Source organism: Ailuropoda melanoleuca, chromosome 14 (assembly GCF_002007445.2).
Source record: "Ailuropoda melanoleuca isolate Jingjing chromosome 14, ASM200744v2, whole genome shotgun sequence".
Lineage (NCBI taxonomy): Eukaryota > Metazoa > Chordata > Mammalia > Carnivora > Ursidae > Ailuropoda > Ailuropoda melanoleuca.
In genome coordinates this window covers 52,505,522-52,529,846 of record NC_048231.1, presented here as the reverse complement: position 1 = coordinate 52,529,846, position 24,325 = coordinate 52,505,522, and the positions used below count along the sequence as shown (strand labels likewise).

The following is a 24,325-nucleotide window of genomic DNA, read 5'->3' as shown; positions in this document are numbered from 1 at the left end:
AATTTAACTAATAAAAGTGGACACTGTAACTGGCAATAAGCCCCTAGCTGACAGTATAATGTGGAATTCATTCTAAACGCACATCTTTTCTATTATCCTATGTGAACGTTCTTTAAAATAACTACATGTTCCAAACATCTCAAAACTCAAATCAGTAATGTGGCCCTTTGAAATATCATTATCTTACTATGATAAAAGTAAGAGATTGCCTGGAGATGCCATTAGACACCAGGAACATCATTCAAAAGATAATTTTGGAAATCCAGCCATGCTAGGCGCCACACAAACAGCACCTATATAAGTGCTGAGCACTTCTGGGGTTCAAAAATGGGAAAATCCCAACATGGAAAGCAAATAACAGTAAAGTTACTCGCATCAAGTTAGAAACCAAGTTAGGCTTCAAGAGAAAACTGGGATTTGTGCCAATACAGAAAAGACAGAAGGCTGAAAATTCATTCTGATAACGGAAGTGCTGAGAAGGGATGGTAATAATTTCAGCAGCTTGACAGGAAATGATACTGAGAAAGGTAGCAAATATGTTTGGATAGGAGAGGTGGTCTACAATATTAAACTCAAAAATGTAAGAAATATGCAGCAGCCAATACTGATTAACTCTAGGACAATTAGAAGGGAAGACAGTCCTAGCTATTTCCCTCGGACAGTGGTTCTCAAACAGGAGAGCATACCACAATTACCCTGAGGCCTTATAAAATACAGACTGCTGAGCCCCACCCCCAGCACATCTGATCCAGTAGGTCTGGAGTAAAGACCAAGAAATTGTGTTTCAAACAAACCCCCAGGTGATGCCGATGCTGTTGCTCTAGAGACAACAGCCGACGAGCTGCGATCCAAGAACCGTGAACGCACCAAGTACCTTGTCTCCTCAGAGGGCATGACACCACAAACCAAAAACACTGAGAAAAATGGCATCCTTGCATAAGTTGAGACAGGTGCAGGTCTTCCTAAGTCTGGTCCAAGGAACCCGTTAGAAGCAATTTCTCTGGGGTACACTGAGAGCAATCCACTCTCATAGAAATGAGATGAAGCCAATCTGGACCTCAAGGGGAACTGGACCTCGATCCCACATTAACCACCTCACCTCCCAGTGAGGCTGATCGGAAGGAAGCAGTTCTGTGACAGGACACAGACCTACCGTTGACATCTGAAAACCAACTGTGGACAAGATCGTCACTTGGCACGTCTTATTTAATGCCTGGAGTTCATCACACCATACCTAACCTGACATCAAACCAAAGAGTGTATGACACTGTGTCACTTCCCCAACTGCAATATGTAAGTGCATAACCACAACCCACATGAAGACCCCAAAACCCAGACCAATACATGGTGAGAGCCCATGAGAGGTCACTAATGAGAATGCTTTAATGGCCCACTAGCACCAAAATAGTCACTATGGAGGTCTCCCGGTCACTTCTGCCACCTTGAAATTTGTAGGAATACAAAAAGTTGCCAGAGGGAAAGAGCATACGTAACTAGAAGCAAGATGCATATTACATCCTCTAGCTGTCAAGACGTCACAGTGAGGTATTTTTTCGATGTGATTAGCATTCAAATAGTAGACTCTGAGTAAAGAACATTACCCTCCATAATGTGGATGGGCTGCATCCAATCAGCTGAAAGCCTAAAGAGAAAAAAAGACCGACCTCTCTAAGGAAGAGGGAATTTTGCCTCCAGAATACCTCTGGACTCAAAGCTGCAACATCAACCCTTTTCTGGGTCTCCAGCCTGCCAACCTGGCCTGTAGAGCTCAGATTTGTCAGCCCCCACAATTGTATGAATCAACTCCTTAAAATAAATCTTTCTCTATACATATACATATACACACGTATACATATAATTCATCATTATCAAGTAGGGACAAAGACTGTGAACAGGGATTGTGACAGGACTGTCAACTACTCCCATTGGTTCTGTTTCTCTAGAGAACCCTAACAAACTTAACCCCTTCCAGTCCACAATCTCTGTCCCTCACTTGATAATGATCAATTACCTCCATTGTTAAAAAGAAAAGTCTCTTTGGGGCACCTGGGTGGCTCAGTCAGGTAAGTGGCTGACTCTTGATTTCAGCTCAGGTCGTGATCTCAGGGTCATGGGATCGAGCCCTACATCGGGCTCCAAAATTAGCGGGGAGTCTGCCTGAGGATTATCTCCCCTCTCCCTCTCCCCCAACCCTTATTCACATGTGTGAGTGCTCTCTCTCTCAAATAAATAAATCTTTAAAAAGGAAAGAAGGGAGGAAGGGAGGGAGGGAGCAGAGGAAGGTCTCTAAAACTCCCACTAAAATGTACCAGGACTATTATTCATGGATTTTCTTCCTGGCATTTTCCTATACACACATATGTATAGCTTTATGTCTAGTTCAAAAAGTAACACATGTTAATGGTAATGTATCTGAATAGAAAAGACAATATAAAAAGCACCCATATCCAATCATCTAGTAATAACTACTTTTAACATTTTAATCTATGTCTCCACATCAAATTAAAGTTCATCCGTAAATGACTGTTAGATAACTGATTTTGGAAGGGCGAGGTAAATTATTTTTTCTTTTTATCTTTTAGATTTTTGTTAGATTACTCATCAAATAATTACCTTCAGTAGGAGAAATACCTCTTTATAATAGGACATAAATTATGTGTGCTATATATGGTGGGGAATTAAGAGAAAGGGAGATTATTTAATAGATTTTATTTGATAAAATCTTAAGTATCAAAGCATTTATCATGAAAGATAAATCCTATAAGTATTTTTCACAGAAGTAATTATCTTATCACAGCAATGCACTGTGTTTGTAAATACCACCGCAAAATCTTGGACAACACTGTCCGGTCACAGAATATCATAAGATAGAACTGTATTAATTACCATGCCATGTGAGATATACATAGTACAAAATTTTATTTACATGCATGCAGTACGCTATATTTAAAATATATGTACATGTAAATGTGTTCAAAGGATATGCATTAAAATGTTTTTAAAATTTAAAGAAAATTCTCCTTTCACTTTAAAATGAATATTACCCTTTAAAATGTTACCAGGTTTAAATGACATTTATATTCTATACCTCTGCGTATAAAAGTCAAGCAGAAGCAATCAGCTCCTAGTCATTGAAATAACTACCTTTGCTGTGGTTACACAAACTATACAATTACAATGTGAATTTCCACAGTGAGGACAAACTAGAAGGGGAAGAGCCCAGGAACTGACATCTTACCAAGCATCCGTCCTGATTCAAATGCTCTTTGGAATCCATACTAAGCTTCCTCTTTCTGTTGGGCTGTTTCATTGCCACTTTAGCACTCCTTAGCAGTGTTTTTCTGCAAAATAGTTCCACATAAAAAAGTTCAGGAGTTTTGCCCCTTTAGAATAACAAAAACAAACCCCAAAAACGCTTTCATTAAATTTCTTCTAACTGGTTGCCATAAATACCCTGAAAAATGAGCTGACATAAAAATTTCACTGTTGCTTTTACAGACCCCACTAAAATAATAAGTTAATGGGGAAAAGAGATGAGTTTTCTACCTCATCTAGAATTTATATCACAAATAAAATAGATACTATTTCTTTGGTCTATGTATCACAATATTTTTGGTTGTTTTGTGGGGGTTTTGGGGGGGCATTTGTTTTTTTTTCTTTTTTGCTTAGCTGATTTAACCAATTTGGATTCATTCATAACCAATTCTACCTATTCAGATTTGTACTCACATGGTCTGACTGTCCACAAGTGTCAAGGCAAAGGTATTCTTGGTGAGAGGACTTTTGTCATACAAGGCATAGCACAGCAATCTGGAACAGAGAAAATAAAAAATTTTACACATCCAATTTATCATGCCCATTCTTCTGTATGTTAATAAACAGCAGTGGACTAGTAACAAAATTAAATCAGTAATCAAAAACCTCCCAACAAACCAAAGTCTAGGACGAGATGGATTTACAGGTAAATTCTACTAAGCATGTAAAGAAGAGTTAATGCCTATCCCTCTCAAACTATCCAAAAAAAATAAAAAAGGAAGTAATTCTTCCAAATTCGTGCTATGAGGTCAGTAGTACCCTGATACCAAAACCAGACAAAGGTACCACAAAAAAGAAAATTACAGGCCATTATTCCTGGTAAACACAGACGCAAAAACCTTCAAAAAAATATTAGCAAACTGAATCCAACAATACATCAAAAAGAGCATTTACCATGATTAAGTGGGATTTATTCCAGGGATGCAAGAATGTTTCAATATCTGCAAGTCAATCACCAAGACACACCACATTAATAAAACAAAGAATAAAAATCATGTGATCGTCTCAAAAGATGCAGGAAAAGCATTTGACAAAATTCAACATCCATTCATGATAAAAACTCTCAACAAACTGGGTTTAGAGAGAATATACATCAACATAATAAAAGCCATATATGACAAAACCACAGCTTACATCATACTCAATAGTGATAAGCTGAAAGCTTTTTCTCTAAAATCAGGAACAAGACAAGGATGTCCACTCACCACTTTTATTCAACATGGTATTGTTAAGTCCTAGCCACAGCAATCAGACCAGAAAAAGAAATAAAAGGCATCCAAATTGATGAGGAAGAAGTAAAACTTTCACTAATTGCAGATGACATGATACTATATATCCAGTTGGCCCTCGAACAACACGGGTTTGAACTATACAAGGTTCACTTACATAAATACAGTACAGTACTATAAATGTATTTTCTCCTCCTTATGGAATTTTCTCAATAACATTTTCTTTTCTCTAGCTTACTTTATTGTAAAAATATAGCATATAATACATATAATATACACAACATGAATTAATTGGCTGTTTATGTTATTAGTAAGTCTTCTGTTCAACAGTAGGCTCTTAGTAATTAAGGTTTTGGGGTGGTTGAAAGTTATATGCAAATTTCCAACTACACTGGGATTGGTGCCACTAATCCCCACATTGTTCAAGGGACAACTATATAGAAAACCCTAAAGACTCCACCAGAAAACTGTTAGAATAAATGAATTCAGTAAAGTCACAGGATACAAAATTTCTATACACTATGAAAAAAGTAGCAAAAAAGAAATTACAAAAACAATCCCATTTACAACTGCTTCAAAAATAATAAAATACATTGGAAAATATCTAACCAAGGAATTGGAAGACCTGTGCTCTAAAAAATATAAGATACTGATGAAAAAACTGAAGATGAAACAAATAAATATAGAGATATTCTATGCTCATGGATTAGAAAAACTAATATTGTTAAAATGTCCATTCTACCCAAAGTAATTTACAGATTCAATGCAATCCCTATCAAAATGCCGACGGTATTTTTCACACAATTAGGGCAAATAATTTTAACCACAACTGACATGTAATTAAAAAAAAAAAGTTTAGCAGATCTAAATCATCTATAGACCCCAGTGTTTTAGAATCATACACCAAACTTCCTCCCTGATATGTCCACCTGCACAACGACCTGAGATACTACAAACTGAACACATACACGACTGAGCTTATCATTGCCCTTCTCACTGCCTCCCAGTTACACTCTGTCTTCCTATTCGCACTAATGACACGACTCGTCACCCGTTTGCCCCATCTGCCCTTTACAGTTCTTCAGACTAGACACTGCACAGGAGAACCAAGCCATGGGCAGGTGGAGGCCAAAATCCACGCTGGGATCTGCAGCACACACACCACTCCCCCCCACCACAGGTTTACCATCTGCCAGTCAGAAAATGCATCTTCTGATTCAAAGAAAGACACCTCTTGGGCTCTTGGAGGTCCTGACTTTGCCTGAGCCAGAGACTAGGAGTTAGCATCATTTCATCCTTTATATCACATCTGTACACTCAGTCGCCAGGTTTTGCTCATTTTGAATCTACTTGACATTTCTTTTTTTTTTTTAAGATTTTATTTATTTATTTGAGAGACAGAAAGTGGGGAGAGGAGCGGGACACAGAGAGAGGGAGATCCAGAGTGGAGCCCGACATGGGGCTCTATCTCAGGACCCTAAGATCATGACCTGAGCCAAAATCAAGTCACATGCTTAACAGACTGAGCCACCCAGGCACCCCTCAAACATTTCTTGAGTTTATTTTCTCCCCTACTCCTATTAGATCTGACTACCTCCAATCTCATGCAGCCTTCAAGTTCTTTGGAACACTATGCCCCTGCTGCTTCTCAGCCCCACACTTTTGCCGGTCCCTCAACATTGGAACACCTTCCCTACTATCCATCCCTCCTTTTTCAATCTAATTCTTATTCATCCTTTATGACTCAACTCAAAGAGACTTCATGGCCTTGAGAAAAGCCTTCCTTGCTTACCTTCTGCTCCCAAAGGACCAGGTGTCTTACATAAAATTCATTGTACTTATGCTTATCTTTGTCACATTATTCAACACCTTCTACTATGTATTTTTTGTTTATAGATAAGTCTCGCCTTATGTGACTGACGACAAGGATTGTGAATTATTGATCCTTATTTCCTATTGTCTAGAGAGCCTCTGGCTCAGTATGTGTTTGTGGCCCTGAATGGCATAAGTGCATCTCTGAACTACAGAGAAGCCTCAAACACCTTACGTTAGTGTTGCAGCTCTCAAGCCACACAATACTCCTTTTACAGTGCTGTGTGACTAGCGTGAGTGTAGTTCTCTAACCGGACAACTCCTTTCTCTTTCTCTTTCATGTATTAAAACAAACCAACAAATAAACAAAACACATTTCCTCATATCCATTTCCTTCCAGTCATTTGATATTATGTCCTCAAGATAGGCACTTACCTATTAAATTCAATAACATTACATTCATTTTGTAGGATGTAAATACAATCTATCATGCTTAGCTCCCAGGAATACTCTGAACATCTATGCAAATGAACAACTTAGACTTGAAGCCTTTAGCAAAGCATTATTGCACAAGACATAAGCACTGCCAAGGCTAGCTTGCATTTCACTACTAATAACACCCTATGGCTTGTCAAACTGAAATCATCTGGCTACTAAAGCTTTTCTCCTGCCACCAAAGTGATCTGTCTTGCTAATCCCTAGTAATTATCTCAATAACTCTGGTTTGTTTAAAAAAACAAGAAAGCCTGAATTCATATTATAATGCATTGGGGGAAAAAGATGAAAATTTTTCTACTGAGAAGTTTCAAAATATAATTTAGTAACAACTGGATTCCCTTTAGATAACAAAACAAAAATATAAAAGATACCTAACAGCCCATATAAAATTTTGTTGCCATACAAAAAAGGAATCAAATATAATATTCCATCAAATACAAAACAAAGGAGATGGATGATATGACAGAGAGAATACAGGATGACACACAGAAAGACAGACAGAGAGGTTTTATATGTGATCCCTTCGAACGTCAATTTGCAAGAGGTATTCTGACCAACAAAATAGAATACTTCTTTGGATATAAATTTAACCTGATATCCTTGGCACGGTATCAAAATATATGGATTATTCTGATTGTCTTAATACAATGCCCAGTCCCAAGATGCCCCAAATGTCACCTCAGTCACATTCCTCCTTTCTGCGTTTGGAAGAAATAAAAAAAAATTTAGAGCCAAGGAAGACTAACCCTGGACTCTAAAACGCATCAGTGAAATCCTATCAAGAGGAAATGAAGAGCAGTGAGTAGGTGGCACTACCCCCCAGGGCACACTGGCTTTGCAACTATATCTAAGCACTAACTGTAATAGATGGGATGTCAAGTGATTTTATTTTTTTATTTTATTTTTTAATGTTTTTTTATTAGGTTATGTTAGTCACCATACAATACATCCCCGGATTCCGATGTAAAGCTCGATGCTTCATTAGTTGTGTATAACACCCAGTGCATCATGCAATACGTGCCCTCCTTACTACCCATCACCAGTCTATCCTTCTCCCACCCCCATCCCCTCTGAAGCCCTCAGTTTGTTTCTCAGAGTCCATAGTCTCTTATGCTTCATTCCCCCTTCTGATTACCCCCCCCTTCTTTATCCCTTTCTTCCCCTACCGATCTTCCTAGTTCTTATGTTCCATAGATGAGAGAAATCATATGATAATTGTCTTTCTCTGCTTGACTTATTTCACTTAGCATTATCTCCTCCAGTACCGTCCATGTTGCAGCAAATGTTGAGAACTCGTTCTTCCTGATAGCTGAGTAATATTCCATTGTATATATGGACCACAGCTTCTTAATCCAGTCATCTGTTGAAGGGCATCTCGGTTCTTTCCACGATTTGGCTATTGTGGACAACGCTGCTATGAACATTGGGGTGCATTAAAGACTCTCCTGATAGTATTTTATATTAAAGCAGGACAGATAATATATGTAAATGATTTGTATTTCTGTAGAAGATGTAGTAATGGCGCACTAATTTTTCAAATGAATCCTCTGAATCAGTTTGATTTCCCTTCAGAGTTAGTGGAATTTTCACACTGCATACTGCCAAACACTTCTGTTACTGCCCTTCTAATTAAGCAGACAAAGTAGATTATTATTTAGAAAACATATAAATAATTTCAATACTTCAAATTTAAAAAGTCTGTAAATAACAAAAATAATGCACTGCCTGCCTATGTTCACTTGTTATTTGGTAATTCTTGCACAAAATACTTACTGACCACCTGTTACCATCAAGACTGTCATGGGTACTTCGCAGACTATAAGGATGATTCATAAGACATTCCAGAAAGGAAGACAATGAGAGCAGCTTTATTGCCCTGGATAACCCAGGATAGTTCTGTCTCATGCCGCCCATCCTGGCATAATTATGAATAGCACCACTTTCAACTCCCCAAATGTTCCAGTTTAGTCAGTAAATCCTAAGGTCATTGTATGGACAAGAAACATACATAAATTAACAAGAAATATAATGCATGTCATTAAAGAAATACAAGTGGGCAATTCGTTCACAGCAGGGAGAGTATGTTTAACACTGATGAGAAAATGCACTCTGGAGGAACATTTCAGCTGCTTCTAGAATGCTGCACAGAATTTAAAGTGAATTTAGCACCACAATATCGAATACAAATACCTGATTATTGCACTGATTTTCCACTATTTCAAAGATGCTACCAGGCTAAAATCTATCCATTGATATTCAATGTCAATAATAATACACAGTAGTTGGTGTCTGAATAAATTAATAAACAATTACAACTGACTGCATTTTGACAATTTCTGCACAAATTCCTGCTCTCTCTTAATTGCATTAATAGCTAACATTACCTGAATACTCATATATAACTGGCATAGCTATAACCGCTCTACATATAGACTTTCAATTAATACTTATGACAATCCAAGGACATATGTACCATTATCACTCCTTTTTCACAGATGAGGAAACACTCCTTTGCTCTAAACAAAGAACCAACCATTAAAATATACACCAAATACCCATCTCTGTAAACATGCAGTAGATCAGAAACAAAGTGGCAAGCCTTGGGTCTGTTGTCCAAGGAGCCAGGCATAGGCAACCACAAACACTAAAAAGCCAGGAGAAAGTAGGCATGTATAGAATAAGGAAACAAAACCGTCCCACTCCAAGTGTATCTACAAATCAAAATTCAAAGAAAATTAAAAAATCAAATGCTAAGAAAGACAATAAAATCAGCCACTGGGGGGAAGAATTCATCCTGATAAAATTTAAATTATAGAAAATATTGAGGGCGCTTGGGTGGCTCAGTTGGTTAAGCATCTGCCTTCAACTCAGGTCATGATCCCAGGGTCCTGGGATGGAATATAGCATCTGGCTCTCTGCTCTGCGGGGAGTCTGTTTCTTCTTCTCCCTCTGCCCCTCCCCCCTGCTCCTGATCTCTCTCTCTCAAATAAATAAATAATTTTTTAAAAAGAAAATATTGATAAGTATTTTTTATTATTTTTAATTTTTTAAAATTTCTAACTATTTTTTTATTATGATATGTTAGTCAGCATACAATACTTTTTAAATAATTAAGTTTAGGATGCTCAAAAAGACAAATGAAGACAAAACAGTCTTAAAAAATGAACAAGAAATTATGAACAGTAATACAAGTATGTAAAGTTAGATATGAAAAAAGTTTAAAACCTTGGCAATTTTAAGTATAGTCAATAAGATAATCAAGCCTGATGTACTTTTTTAGCTAGACAAAGAAAAAGAAAATATTCAAATTACTAAAACCAGAATGAGGGAGGTTTCATCAATACTGATCTTACAAAAATCAAAAGGATTATAAGAGAATAGAGTTGACCCTTGAACAACACAGGGATTGGGTCACCGATCCCCCATGCAATCAAAAATCCACTTACAACTTTGGACTCCTCAAAAACATAATTATTTTTAGCCTACTGTGGACCAAAGCCTTACTAATAACATAAACATTGATTAACACATGTTTTCTACATTATATGTATTATATACTGTATTCTTATAATAAAGTAAACTAGAGAAAAGAAAATGCTATTAAGAAAATCATAAGAAAAAATATATTTACAGTACTGTACTCTATTTATCAAGAAAAATCTATGTATAAGTAGACCCACATAGTTCAAAGCTATGTTGTTCAAGGGTCAAATGTACTATGAAAACCGAATGTAGACAAATTAGGTAACTTATATGAAATTTCTAAAAAGACACAAATTACTGAAAATGACTCAAGAAGAAATAGAAAATCTGAATATATCTGTAACAAGTAAAGGGATAAAGGTAGCAATTTTAAGATTTCCCAAAAAGAAAAGCCTAAGCCCACAGGATTTACACTGAATATCCAAAGAATTAATACCTATCCCTTATAAACTGTTTCCAAAAAAGAGAAGATGAAACAATACTTGCAACTCAAATTATGAGACAGACCCAGTACTGCCCCAATTCCAAAAACAAAGATAACACAAGAAAATTAAACTATATACCAATATTCCTTATAGATATTGATTCAAAAGTCCTCAACAAAATACTAGCAAACTGAATCCAGCAACATATAAAAAAATTGCATAGCACCAGGAATGAAAAGTTAGCTTAACATTAGAAAATCAATTAATGTGTAATAACACATTAAGAGAATTAAGAACAAAAACCACACACTCATATCAATAAACACAGAAAAAGCTTTTGAAGAAACTTAGACCCTTCAATGATAAAAAAAAAAAAAACATATATTCATCAAAATAGGAATAGAAGGAATTTCCTAAAGCTGATAGTGTTTTTCAACCAAGACCACAAACAAGACAAGGACGTCTGCTCTTCAGCTTTTCTATTTAACAATATGCTAGAGGTTCCAGTCAGGGCAACTAGACAACAAAAATAAATAAAAGGAACCCAGATGGGAAAGGAAGAATTAAAAAGGTCTCTGTTTGCAATGACATGAACTACTATGTAAAAAAATCTTAAGCAATGAACCTTTGCTACTAGAACTAATACATAAGTTAAACAAGATCAATATATACAAATCAGTTGCATCCCTATACAAATGCAATTAACAAACCAAGAAAAATCAAAATATTGCATTCATAATAGGATCAAAAAACCAAAATAAACTGAAGTTTAATAAAAAAGTGCAAGACTTAAAAACACTATAAAAAGAAATAAATGAAGAAATCAATAAATGGAAAGATATTCCTTATTCATGGATTGGAAGATTTACTAATTTTAAGATAGCAATAGTCTCCAAATTGATACACAAATTCAGTACAATGTCTATCAAAATCCCAAGTGTTTTTTTTCCAGAAATTGATAAATTGATCCTAAAATTCATATGGAAATGCAAAAACAAAAAACAAAAACAAAGAAAAAGAGAGAACAGCCAAAACAATCATGAAAAAGAAGAAGGACTCACACTTCCTGGTTTCAAAATTTAATACATACAAAAATAAATTCAAAATGGATGAAAGACCTAACTGGGAGACAGGAATCCATCAAAATCCTGGAGGAGAACACAGGCAGCAACCTCTGTGACCTCAGCTGCAGCAACTTCTTGCTAGACACGTCTCCAGAGGCAAGGAAAACAATAGCAAAAATGAACCACTGGGACTTCATCAGGATAAAAAGTTTTTGCACAGAAAGGGAAACAATCAACAAACTAAAAGGCAACCTATTGAATAGGAGAAGATATTCATAAGTGACATATTAGATAAAGGGCTAGTACCCAAAATCTATAAAGAACTTACCAAATTCAACACCCAAAAAACAAAAAATCCAGTTAGGAAATGGGCAGAAGACATGAACAGACATTTCTCCGATGAAGACATACAAATGGCCAACAGACATCACTCAGCATCAGGGAAATACAGATCAAAACCATACTGAGATACCACCTCACACCAGTCAGAATGGCTAAAATTAACAACTCAGGAAAGGACAAAGATGCAGAGAAAGGGGAACCCTCTTATGCTGTTGGTGGGAATGCAACCTGCTGCAGCCACTCTGGAAAACAGTATGGAGGTTCCTCAAAAAGTTGAAAATAGAGCTACCCTAACACCCAGCAATAGCACTAGTAGGGACTTATCCCAAAGATACAAATGTAGTGATCCATAGGGGCACCTGCACCTCAGTATTTATAGCAGCAATGTCCACAATAGCCAAACTATGGAAAGAGTCCAGATGTCCATGGGCAGATGAATGGATAAAGATGTGATATATAGATATACATATATCTATATACTATATATAGTATATATATGTATATATACACATATATATACACACTACACACACACACACACACACACACACACACACAGTGGAATACCACTCAGCCATCCAAAAAATGAATTTTTTCTATTTGCAATGACATGAATGGAACTAGAGGGTATTATGCTAAGCAAAATAAGTCAATCGGAGAAAGATGATTATATGAGCTCAATCATATGTGGAATTTAAAAAACAAAACAAATGAACAAAGGAGGGGAAAAGGAGTGAGGGTGGCACACCGAAAACCAGAGTCTCAAGTATAGAGAACAAATTAATGATTACCGGCCGGGGGGGGGGGTTAAATAGGTGATGGGGATTAAGGAGTGCACTTGCTGAGATGAGCACTGAGTGTAGTATGTAAGTGTTGAATTACTATATTGTACCCCTGAAACTAATATTATACTGTATGTTAACTAACCATAATTTAAATAAAAACTGGAAAAAAAAGCCACAATAATCAAGACAGTGTGGCACTGGCATAAAGACAGACATACAGACCAAATGAATAGACTGATGTTCTAGAAATAAAAACCCATACATCTGTGTCTACTTAATTTTCAACAAAGGTGCCAAGACAATTTGCTAGAAGAAAAATGATGTTTTCGACAAATGATGCTGGGACAACTGGATATTCGCATGCAAAAGAATAAAGTTGTAGCCCTCCCTCACACCATATACAAATATTAATTCAAAGTGGATCATAGACTTAAATGTTTGGTAGAATTCACCAATGAAGCCATCTGGTCCTCACCTTTTTTTGCTGGAAGTTTTTTATTTACTAATTCAACCTCCATAGTAGTTACAGATCAGTTCAGAGTTTCTCATTTACTCATGATTTAGTCTTGGTAGGTTGTATGTATCTAAGAATTTTTCCATTTCTTCTGGTTTATCCACTTTGTCGGTGTAGAATTGTTGATGGTAGTCTCTTATGTTCCTTTTTATTACTTTAACATCAGTTGTAATGTCCCCTCTCATATTTGATTTTATTTGAGTCTTTTGTCTTTGTTTCCTAATTAGGTTAGCTAAAGATTTTTCAATTTTAGGTTTTCAAAAAACAATTCTTATTTTCATTGATTTTTTTCCTATTGTTTTTCTATTTTCTATCTCATTTATTTCTGCCCTAAACTTTGCTATTTTCTTTGTCCTGCTAACTGTAGGTTTAGTTTATTATTTTTCAGCTTCTTGAGGTATAAAGTTGGCTTGCATATTTGAGATCTTTCTTTTTTTTTAAGATTTTTTTTTAATTTGACAGAGAGAAAGACAGCCAGTGAGAGAGGGAACACAGGCAGGGAGAGTAGGAGAGGAAGAAGCAGGCTCCCAGTGGATGAGCCTGATGTGGGGCTCGATCCCAAGACTCTGGGATCACGCCCTGAGCCAAAGGCAGACGCTTAACGACTGAGCCACCCAGGAGCCCCTGAGATCTTTCTTTTTAATGTACTCACTTATCACAATAAATTTCCATCTTAGTATTGCTTTTGCTGTATGCCGTAAGTTCTGTTATGCTGTATTTTTGTTTTCACTTGTCTCAGTACTTTCTAACTTCCTTTTTGATTTCTTCTTTGACCCACTGGTTGTTCAAGAGTGTTCATTTAATTTCACATATTTGTAAATTTTCCAGTTTTCTTCTGCTACTGATTTCTACCTTCACTCCACTCTGATCAGTAAAGATACTTGGTGTGATTTCAATCATTCTAAACTTGTTAAGACTTGTTTTGTGACCTAACATATGACCCATCCTGGAGAAAGTTCTGTGTGTGCTTGTGAAAAACAGGTATTCTGCCGCTGTTGAGTGGAATGCTCTGTATTTCTCTGTTAGGTCCATTTGCTCTATACTATTGTTCAAGTCCTCTGTGTCTTTACTGGTCCTCTGTGAATCTTCTATCCATTACTAAAAGTGGGGTACAGAAGTCTCCTACTCCCACAGTTACTATTGTCCATTTCTCCTTTCAGTTCTGTCAATATTTATTTTATATACTTAAGTGCTCTGATGTTAAGTACATATATGTTTACAATTTGTTATATTTTCCTGATGAATTGACCTTCTTATCATTTTGTAATGTTCTTCTTTGTCTCTTGTGACAGTGTTTGACTTAAAGTCTATTTTGTCTGATATAAGTATAGCCACTTCTCTTGGCTATAGAAGCTAAGTGGATCTCTTTTGGTTTACATGTATATGAAATATATTTTTCCATGCCTTCACTTTTCTCAGTTTAAATTCTTGACCTATACCAGAATGAGAGAGCCTCACTCTTGCCATGTCTCCATTTAAACCAAATACACTCAACTTGGGCTTGCCTATGACTTGCTTTGGCAAATGGGAGACACAATGTGAGCTGAAGCTTAAAATGTGCTTGTGCAATTTGTGTTGACCTTACTACACTACAACTGTCCACAGTTAAAAGAGTATGCCTCAGTTGGCCTTTGATCCTTCAGAGTGGACCCCAGAATGAATGCAGGTAGAACACACTTGAATCTGACTTGAACCAAGCCCAGCACACAAATCAGCGCACTGAAGCCTTTCATAAATTACCCAGGCAAGTCCAATGACAAATCACTCAAAGATCTAGTAAGATCTTGTGATGCAGTAGTTTTGGTAGCAATAGCTGACAGAGAGAACAATCCATAGAGGCAGCTGGGGGCGGGGGGAGGGGCAAAACCATGAATAAGTATTTCACACAGAAATTTAGGAAAAGTTTTCCAGCCTTGTTAGTAATCGGGGAAATTAAGAATGAAACCACAATGAGATACCAATTCATGTCCGTTAGAGTGTCAAAAATGTAAAACTCTGACAATACCAGATGTTGGCAAGGGTGAGGAGCAATGGGAACTCTCATACTCTACTGGCAGCGGATTAACCACTGAAAAACAACCGAAGTTCTGTTGCAGTTTAAGATGTTCCAGCAAATCCTATGACCCCAGAACTCAAGCAATTGTACTCCATTAGGAGACAAGTTTATATTAATGGGGGAACAAAGACTGGAAACAATCCAAATATCAACAGGAATCTGAAAAAATAACTTCTGTTCTATTCACACAATAGAACATTACATAGCGAAAACGAATCAGCTGCAACTACATATGCAAGAACATAATTAGCAGTAACGTTGGATAAACAAAGAAAACCAGAAGACTGCATATTACATTTTTAAAACACAAAACCAAGCAAAAGCACTCAATATGTGCCTTAGAGATACTCTCTTATGTGGCAAATTATTTTGAAGAAGCAAGGAAATGATAAACATTAAATGCAGCAAAGCAGTTGGAGAGGAAAATTAACATCACTGTAATGTTTTCATTCTTAAGCTGGATATTGGCTTCATAGGTATACATTTTTCTATCATGCTTCATAATTGACATATATGTTGTTTTTGTGGGGCACCTGGGTGGTGTAGTTGGTTAAGTGCCTGATTTTTGGTTTCGGCTCAGGTTTTGATCTTGGGGTCATGCAGTTGAGCCCCACATGGGGCTCTGCACTCAGAGCAGAATCTGCTTAAAAGATTCTCTCTCTCCTTCTGCCCTTCACCCCCACACACACTCTCTCTCTAATAAATAAATCTTAAAATACGTTGTCTTTTGTATATATATAAAGGCAAAGGATTTTTTTAGCCATTTTTAAAGATTTTATTTATTTGACAGAAAGAGGGAGCACAAGCAGGGGGAGTGGCAGTCAGAGGGAGAGGGAGAAGCAGGCTTCCAGCTGAGCAGGGAGCCTGATGGGGGCAGGATCCCAAGACCGTGGTATCACGACCTGAGTCAAACGCAGTTGCTTACCGACTGAGCCACACAGGTGTCCCTTTTTTGAGTCATTTTGAATGGTGTACACTAGTCATCCAAGGTAAGAAAAGAAAAGCTGACAGAGGTAAAAAAAAAAAAATGGACATAGCACTTTCTTCTAATTAAATACTCCATTTTCCTTGTTGCTAAATCCCTTTTTTCACCAAGACTTGCTGCCTTTTTCTCTTATGTTTAAAAAAAAAATCTCACTAGACCCTTTCTGGGCATGTACTGAGTGCAGTTAACAAGGGCCAGATAGGCCAGGAGCATGTGTTGCTCCTACCTGCCTCCATTAGACCATGCTATTCTCAAAGAAGGAGGTGAACCAGGGGTGTTAACTGAATCAGGGGCGTTAGCTGCCTCCATGCTGCTTGTCAGACCCAGGGCATAAGCTGAACCCCAGCATTCCTAGTTGCACTGAGTGAAATCTCAGCAAGAACAAAAGACAGGGAGGCAAATCACAAGTCAAGAGAAACAACCTGGTTCTCCTAAGCAAAAGCGCATTTACTGGAAGAACATCCAGGGCTCAGAAATTTAATGTTCTATGGCAGAATCAGATAGAAACAAAGAAATGCATATTAAAAATAAACATCCTCTTACACCCAGGAATGTGACTGGCAAGGACTTATCAAGTTGTAGAGAGAATGTGAAGCAGCAGGAATTCTCACATTGCTGAAGTGTATACTGGCATAACTACCAACTGGATCCAAATGTTTCTAGATACACAGACAAACTCTGGCACAGGTGTGAAAAGAGTACGTTTACTGTGGCACTGTCTGCAATAATCAAAATTTAATAATACTCCAAATATCCATTAATAGGAAAATCAATGAATAGCTAGTAAATTAAACGGGAGTACTATACAGCATTTAAAAATAAATGAGCTAAATATACATCCCATCACAGATAAATCTCTAAAATACATCTGAACGAAAAGATCAAGTTGCAGGGTAATACATATACCACAGACCCACCTATGTAATATCTGCTTACAGATACGGAGGTGTCTATTTAAAATAAAAGAACATGACTGAGAATGATACAGAACTGCAGCCTGGTAGCCACATATCAGTAGGGGTGGAAAAATAGGTCTGGGGAAAGGAGGCTGCAACTGTAATTGTAATGGTTCCATTCCTTTTAAAACATAGAAGTAAACAGGGCAAAATATTGAGATTATTCAAACTAGATGGCCAGCAGACAGTTGTTCATTTTCTTATTCTCAACACTTCACTGTGTATTTGGAATATTTATGATGAAAATTTAGCATTCAGGGATAGTCCTAGATGAGGAATGTTACGTCTTCATATTTACTTCTATAAAGGTTTCATTTGCCCATGAATATTATCATCAAGTTATGAAGACAGATCCTCGCTCAGTATCAACCATTTGCTCAGAACCTTAAACTACAACTAGGACACGTAACAAAGCGTAAATACCATCATCCCTGCAACTACTATTTATTAAGTTAGCTTCTTCTATGTGTCAGGCATGTGGTGGCAGCCTCTCAACAGCCCTGTCACGTTAACCAGCCCCAGGTGACACGCCCAGTCAGGGCAAAGCTTGAATTGGTGTAACTGCAAAATTTTATACCCTAACTAATGACTCCATTTCTAAAAACCTATTGTTGCTGCCTTTAGCTACAACATGGAGACAAAGCATATGCTTAGTGCACAGCAGCAGTACTGACATACATTTCTGAAAGCGAGATGATGGGAAAATGTGTAAACAAATTACCTGCCTCAGCTCATGTGGCTAGCTGATAGCAGAGCGAGAGCGAGGATCGAAGGCTTGGACAACAGACCGCTTCAGGTTTTACTGAGGACAGAGTATACTCATTAAAACAGACTTTCCAACAACTGTCACTATGAAGCCTTGCCCAAATTAATTTTTCCTAATATCACACCACTAAACACATTCAAGTAAATCTCCTTCCAGGAGTATCTTTAATACTTTGGCGCTTGAACATGATAACTGGTACTGTTGCCTAAAATGGCAGGCCACGTTAAATGACATGAAAATACATTATCTGCAGAAATAAAAATCAAACAGTTTTGTTACTAGAACACGTGTCTATTACAAGCTTTTCAAGACTGCATTAAATATATGTGAATTCTACTAATCAGAATTTTCATCAGGCAAATCAAAAACTAGTACTACAGAAACTTTCTCTATGTCCAACTATTTCTCTGATACACTGACAGGGAAGACGTCAGACCAGGGTAGCAGAAAACTCATCCAATTACAAGTTCTTGATCTGACTTCTCAGCTCACTGGCAACGAGACCGAGCCTCATCCACACTGACTAGATAGCTGCTCTTACGGAAAATGACTCAATGACTGGGACATGTTCTTTTTTTAATGTAAATGTAACATATCTACGGATAAATGTGTAAAAGGGGCATGCAACTCTTGATCTCAGGGTTGTGAGTCTGAGCCCCACACTGGGAGTAGAGATTACTTAAAAATAAAATATTCAAAAAATTTTAAAAAGGAAAGGAAAACACACATAAGTTAAGTGTATGTAGCTCAGTAAATTTTCACACCTAAACATGTGTAACTAGCACCCAAATCAAGAAACAGAATATTACAATCCTGTTCCCTTTCAGTCCGTCCACCAAAGATAATCTTGATGGTTATCGCAACTTTGAATACAATACGTAACCTCTGTATTTTTTATACACCATATTAATGGACATTCACAGTATGCATGTTCTTAGGTCTGTTTCCTTAGCTAGCATCATGTCTGTGATAATCATCCATATTGTTGCATGTACATGTCAATAGTTCACTCTTACTGTTATACAGTCTTGCAGAGTGTATCACAACATAATCATCTGCTTTGTTTCTGATGAGCATCTAGGTAATTTCCAGGTACGCGGTATTACAAACAGTGCTACGAGAACATTCTACTACATCTTCCTGCTGAAATGTACATTTGGCACATTTCTTCTAGGAGTGCAATTGCTGGGTCATACAGTATGTCATTACTTTCCTATTGACACTGTAACAAATTACCACTAACTTGATTGCTTAAAACAACACAAATTTACTATACATATATACGTTATACATGGAGGTCAAAAGTCCTAAATGGGTCATACGAGGCTAAAGTTGAGGTGCCAATAAGGCTCTAGGGAGGCGTTAGAGGAGAATCCACTTTCTTGCTGTTTCCGGCTTCCAGAGGCACCCTCATCCCTCTCCACCTGAAAGCCAAATGGTCAGTCAAGTGTTTCTCACAGCGCAGCACCCTGACACCGATTCTTCTGCTTCACTCTTGCACGTTTAAAGGATCCATGGGATCGCATGGGTTCACTCGAATAATCCAGGGTAATTTCCCTATTTTATGGTCAAATGATTAGCATCTTTATTTCATCTACAACCTTAACTTCTCCTTGCCTTGTACCATACATATTCACACACTTTAGGGATTAAGATATGGACATCTTTGAGGATCATTATTCTGCCTCCCACAGTATGCATATATTTTGAACATGTTTTTAAAACTTGCAGGTATTACAAACATTTTATTATAACATTATGGCAAACTCAAGTTTCTTCCTTCCTATGTGGCAAATCTAGTTTCTTCTGTCAGCCTTGTAATTCTTCTAACTGGAAAAATCTTTTGCAGTTACTAAGCATACAAATAAATTTTCAAAATATATTTATGTGTGTGTGTGTGTGTGCGTGCGTGCATCTGTGTGTGTGTGCCTGTGTAATTTCCACTATGTGAAAGATAATATACTAGGACTACAGAAGTGCAAAATAAGTTAAGTAACTTCTGATCAAGATGGGAAACACAACAGATCAAGAAAAAGAATACACAGGAAAAACACAACAAAAATGTCTGTATTACACAACAGTGCTCTAGATTGTTAAGAGAGAAATATTCAGATGCCAGATAAAAAGATAAAACTGAGGAAATGAAATCAGATATACAAATTAGGAGCTTTGATTTTTATTTCCACTTGGGGCAAAGTACTGAAACCATAAGCTGCAAGCATGGTTTTAAGAAGAGGGTCACCTTCACTAAAACAATGGTGGAAAAACAATCACCAGGAAATCATACACACAAAACTGTACTACACATAGGTGTGGGGCTCCACTGCCCCTATCCAGAAAGCTCAGATCAGTGACAGTAAAACTGCCCCACAGCAATATCTCAACCACCCAGAACACTCTCAGAACCCATATGAAATTCTCCCTGAACATGAACTCACAGGCTGAAACCACAGACTACACAAGGAAACCCACAAGAGTCAGCAAAAGCAACCAAGAAGAATTAACACCTTGGAAGCCTTCATAATAGAAAAGACTAGAAGGACTTAAATACAAGAATGTATAAACTCTTGAAGAAATAAATGACAATACTGACTCCTTAAGACAAGAACAGGACATTGTTCATTTTTTTTAAAAAGCATATTTCAAAAATAAATAGAAAATATAGAAATGAAATGCAGAATACAGTATGAAAGCTATATTAAATAAGTATACTTTTGAGAAGTGAAAACTGGTAAAATGGAATCCAGAGCTAAGATAATCACCCAGAATAAAGCACGGGAAGAGCAGGTACCAAAAATTATGAAGGAGAAGAGACATAAAGGATAACATGAGAGGCCCCAACATACATCTAACAGATCTAGAAGGAGAGACTAAGAAAAAAATTTAAAGAGTCAAAATGTTTAAAATGCACGATCAAGTAGTCCCTACCCTCCAGGAGCTCACAGTATGGATCTATGTCCTCAGAGCTGAAAGTAGCACCTGGGACTCTGACTCCCAGGAAAGGACTCTTCCAAACTTGACGCTCTGCCTCCATAGTGTGTCATCATCTAGTCCCCCTTCAGACTTGATTGACATCATCTTAAAGTGGGGAAGTACTACTACCCTACAAGCCTGAGAGGGTCAGAGCTGAGGTTAAAGATCTACCTGTCCGGATCTAGTTCCAGATTCACTACCATAGTTTTTACATTACCTACTTGTTCAAATAAGCCAAATAATTTATATGTGCTGTGGACCTCTGGCTTCTGCTTAATTGTGCCAGAAAAGAGAATCCTTTGGTTTGTCTAGCCCAACATCCTCCTCTTTTGTCCAGCTACTTGACTTTTACTTTGGGAAGCCTCATTCTGAGTCCACATAGTTCCAGAGTAGGCAGGTAACCCAGAAAGGTTAAAAAAGGGCCAACTCGATAGAATCCACCCTCTTGGCCACAGTTAGTGCATCCGAAATAGATAAGCAAACTAAGAAAGACCAAAGAGATCTGATTCTAGGACTCCGACTGGAAATCCTGGGCAAAAGAACCTTTCTCCTGAGATTGTTAAATTAGCAGAAGCTAAGTGTGGAGCTGCAGAGGCCACCAAGTAAAAGATAGCTTCACTGAGACCAACACAGAGTAAAGCAGAACCAAATGTTGAGGGTGATAAGCCGCTGGATTCAGTCATACCTGATGTAATGCCACACCAGGACTTCTTAGTTTTATGAGCTAATAATTTCCCTTTTCTGCTTAAGCCAATTTGAATTAGATTTGTGTCATTTGCAACTAAAAGAGTCCAAGCTAATAAAAATTTTAGTAGCAAAAAAGCAGCAGTGGCAGCAGCAACATCAAGAGGACAGCTGCTCTCTTAATAGTTCCCCACTTTAGAACACTGAGAACGATTTGGATTATAATCCCAACATTACTCTAACTCAGTAACCAAATCTTACTCTGTGAGTCCAATTTCCATTTTATAATGTCTCAGTGCTCTTCCAACCACCTTAAAAAGGGGGGTAATCAGAGGGGGGAATGAAACATGAGAGACTATGGACTGTGAGAGGCAAACTGAGGACTTCAGAGGGGAGGGGGTGGGGGAAGGGGATAGCCTGGTGATGGGTAGTAGGGAGGGCACGTATTGCATGGTGCACTGGGTGTTATACGCAACTAATGAAGCATCAAACTTTACATCGGAATCTGGGGATGTACTGTATGGTGATTAACACAATATAATAAAATAAAATTAAAAAAAAAAGACCTCCCAAAATTATACACAATTTCAAAACAAAAAGATTGTTAATTATTTGAAATTTTTAAAAATATGACATTCAGAATTTTATGGAAATTAAGAGATGACACAAAATAAAAGTATCACTTAGAGCTTTAAAAGAGTAGGAATCAATAATAATGATAATGATCGGTTTCTGGAATATCTAGAAGCAATAGTAGGTGAGATTCTGGTGCACCAAAGCAACAAAGCACCTAATTGTTTATGAGGAAGAGATGAGCATGTAGGGGAAGGACAAGGGTGGCAGGAGTAATGCTCACATCTGTGTTTATGTAACTTGGGAGAACGACTCCAGCTATATGAGAAGAGACTACAGAAACCTCTTAGGCAAACCAATGGAAACAACACATCTTTTTTCTGTCATCCACTTTCAGTCTCTTGTGCCTCTTTATGTTCCTAGTCACTCAATAATGTTAAAATGATCTGCCCATAAGCCCCAAATATCAAATATTAATGTCAAGCAGTGTGCTAAATTCATCCTTTCTCTCCATACTGTCTGCCTGAAAAGCTGTATATCTGTGGCCAGAAATACAGGACCCATAATGTGCAGGGTAGCCAGATATTAAGTGGCCATAATATCTATCAATGTCTGCCATATTGACAAAATGACAAAACACAGCTTGCCCAACTTGACAAATCTGAAATCAGGATGGTCTTGCAGTACTGCCAGCCGGGTAGCAGATCTTATGTAATTATCTCTGCCTGCCTATGCACAGACCTGGCAGTGCCTCCTGGGGGCTAGATAGAACAACGACAACTCTTTGATGCTCTGGTCAACAAACCACTTGCAGATCATTTGAAGAAAGAATACTCAGTCTTTGTTGTCAGATAAACCATCTGATGATACCATCAAAATGCACAGAATGTATTGTAACAGCCTGGAAGAAATCCCAGAGACAATATTGAAACACTCTTTTAAGAAATGATTCAACATTAGCACTCCTGAGGGCACACAGGCTGATACTGTGTGGGAAAATACAGATGATGATGAGGGAGTCTCAGTGATTTAGTGGAGCTGTACTCTGAAGGTGATTAAGTTTAGAAAAGCACAATCCAAAATATTAAAGTTATATCTTCCTTTTTGAATATGTACAAGAGTGATAAATAATAAAAGTATATGTTTAAGTAAGTACAAAAGAGTTCTTTCAACAAAATATAAATTCTTAGTGACACGAAAACACCATATAACTGTTTAATTGGCATTGCTTTTTCATACGACTGGCCGGCCCTAAAAATAATGGAATGGCTTAAAATCAATAGTGTCTTATACTAGATGAAATGCAGTGGTTTCTATCTATACAACACTCATATGTAGCAAATCTGGTTTGTGGAAGGTGTGGTTTGTTCTGGGGTAAGGAGATGTGTGATTCCCAAGAAGATACGGGCTGATTTCTTTTTAATATTGCTCATGTAATTTAACTCTCTATTGACATATGTCTTTGTATCTTTGCTCTGCCAAATCTGTGCTTGGAGTCAAATAAGAACCTTTCATTTATTTCTAAAATGTCCCCTTTTGTATATGGTCAAAATCACTGAAAATACAGCCCCAACGACACTAAAAAAGCATGTACTAATACCTCTCCTAAACCATTAAGGTTTTACTTTTGTCTCTCCAAAATCTGTCTTTCTGAGGTATCAAGGCTCTCAGAAATCAATTTCTCTCTTAGAGATAAAAATAATACGCTCTCACAGCACACTAATTATATGGGTATTAGAGTTTTGTGACTGCTCTAAAATCAATAGGAGTTTACAAACTAAAAATAATTCATTTTCTTTAATGAAAAGCCTTAAAGATCCCCTATCAACTTTGAATTATTCTTCCAAAGTCCATATATAGTCATT

At 37.2% G+C, this 24,325-nt stretch overlaps 1 protein-coding gene across 4 annotated transcripts in view; it reads right to left on the bottom strand.

The window, feature by feature from the left end:
• Nucleotides 1-24,325, bottom strand: part of L3MBTL4 (L3MBTL histone methyl-lysine binding protein 4) — a 375,657-nt gene that overhangs the window by 290,847 nt on the left and 60,485 nt on the right. For 3 of the 4 annotated variants that reach the window (XM_034642569.1, XM_034642568.1, XM_034642567.1), the window contains exons 1-2: nucleotides 3,730-3,815; nucleotides 3,239-3,341 (exon numbers count right to left, since the gene is read on the bottom strand). In XM_034642569.1, coding sequence (XP_034498460.1) covers nucleotides 3,239-3,310 — 72 coding nt within the window. In that variant the 5' untranslated portion in view covers nucleotides 3,311-3,341; nucleotides 3,730-3,815. Of the gene's footprint in view, nucleotides 1-3,238; nucleotides 3,342-3,729; nucleotides 3,816-24,325 lie in introns of those variants that run through there. The other variant, XM_019802531.2, reaches the window with a different exon arrangement.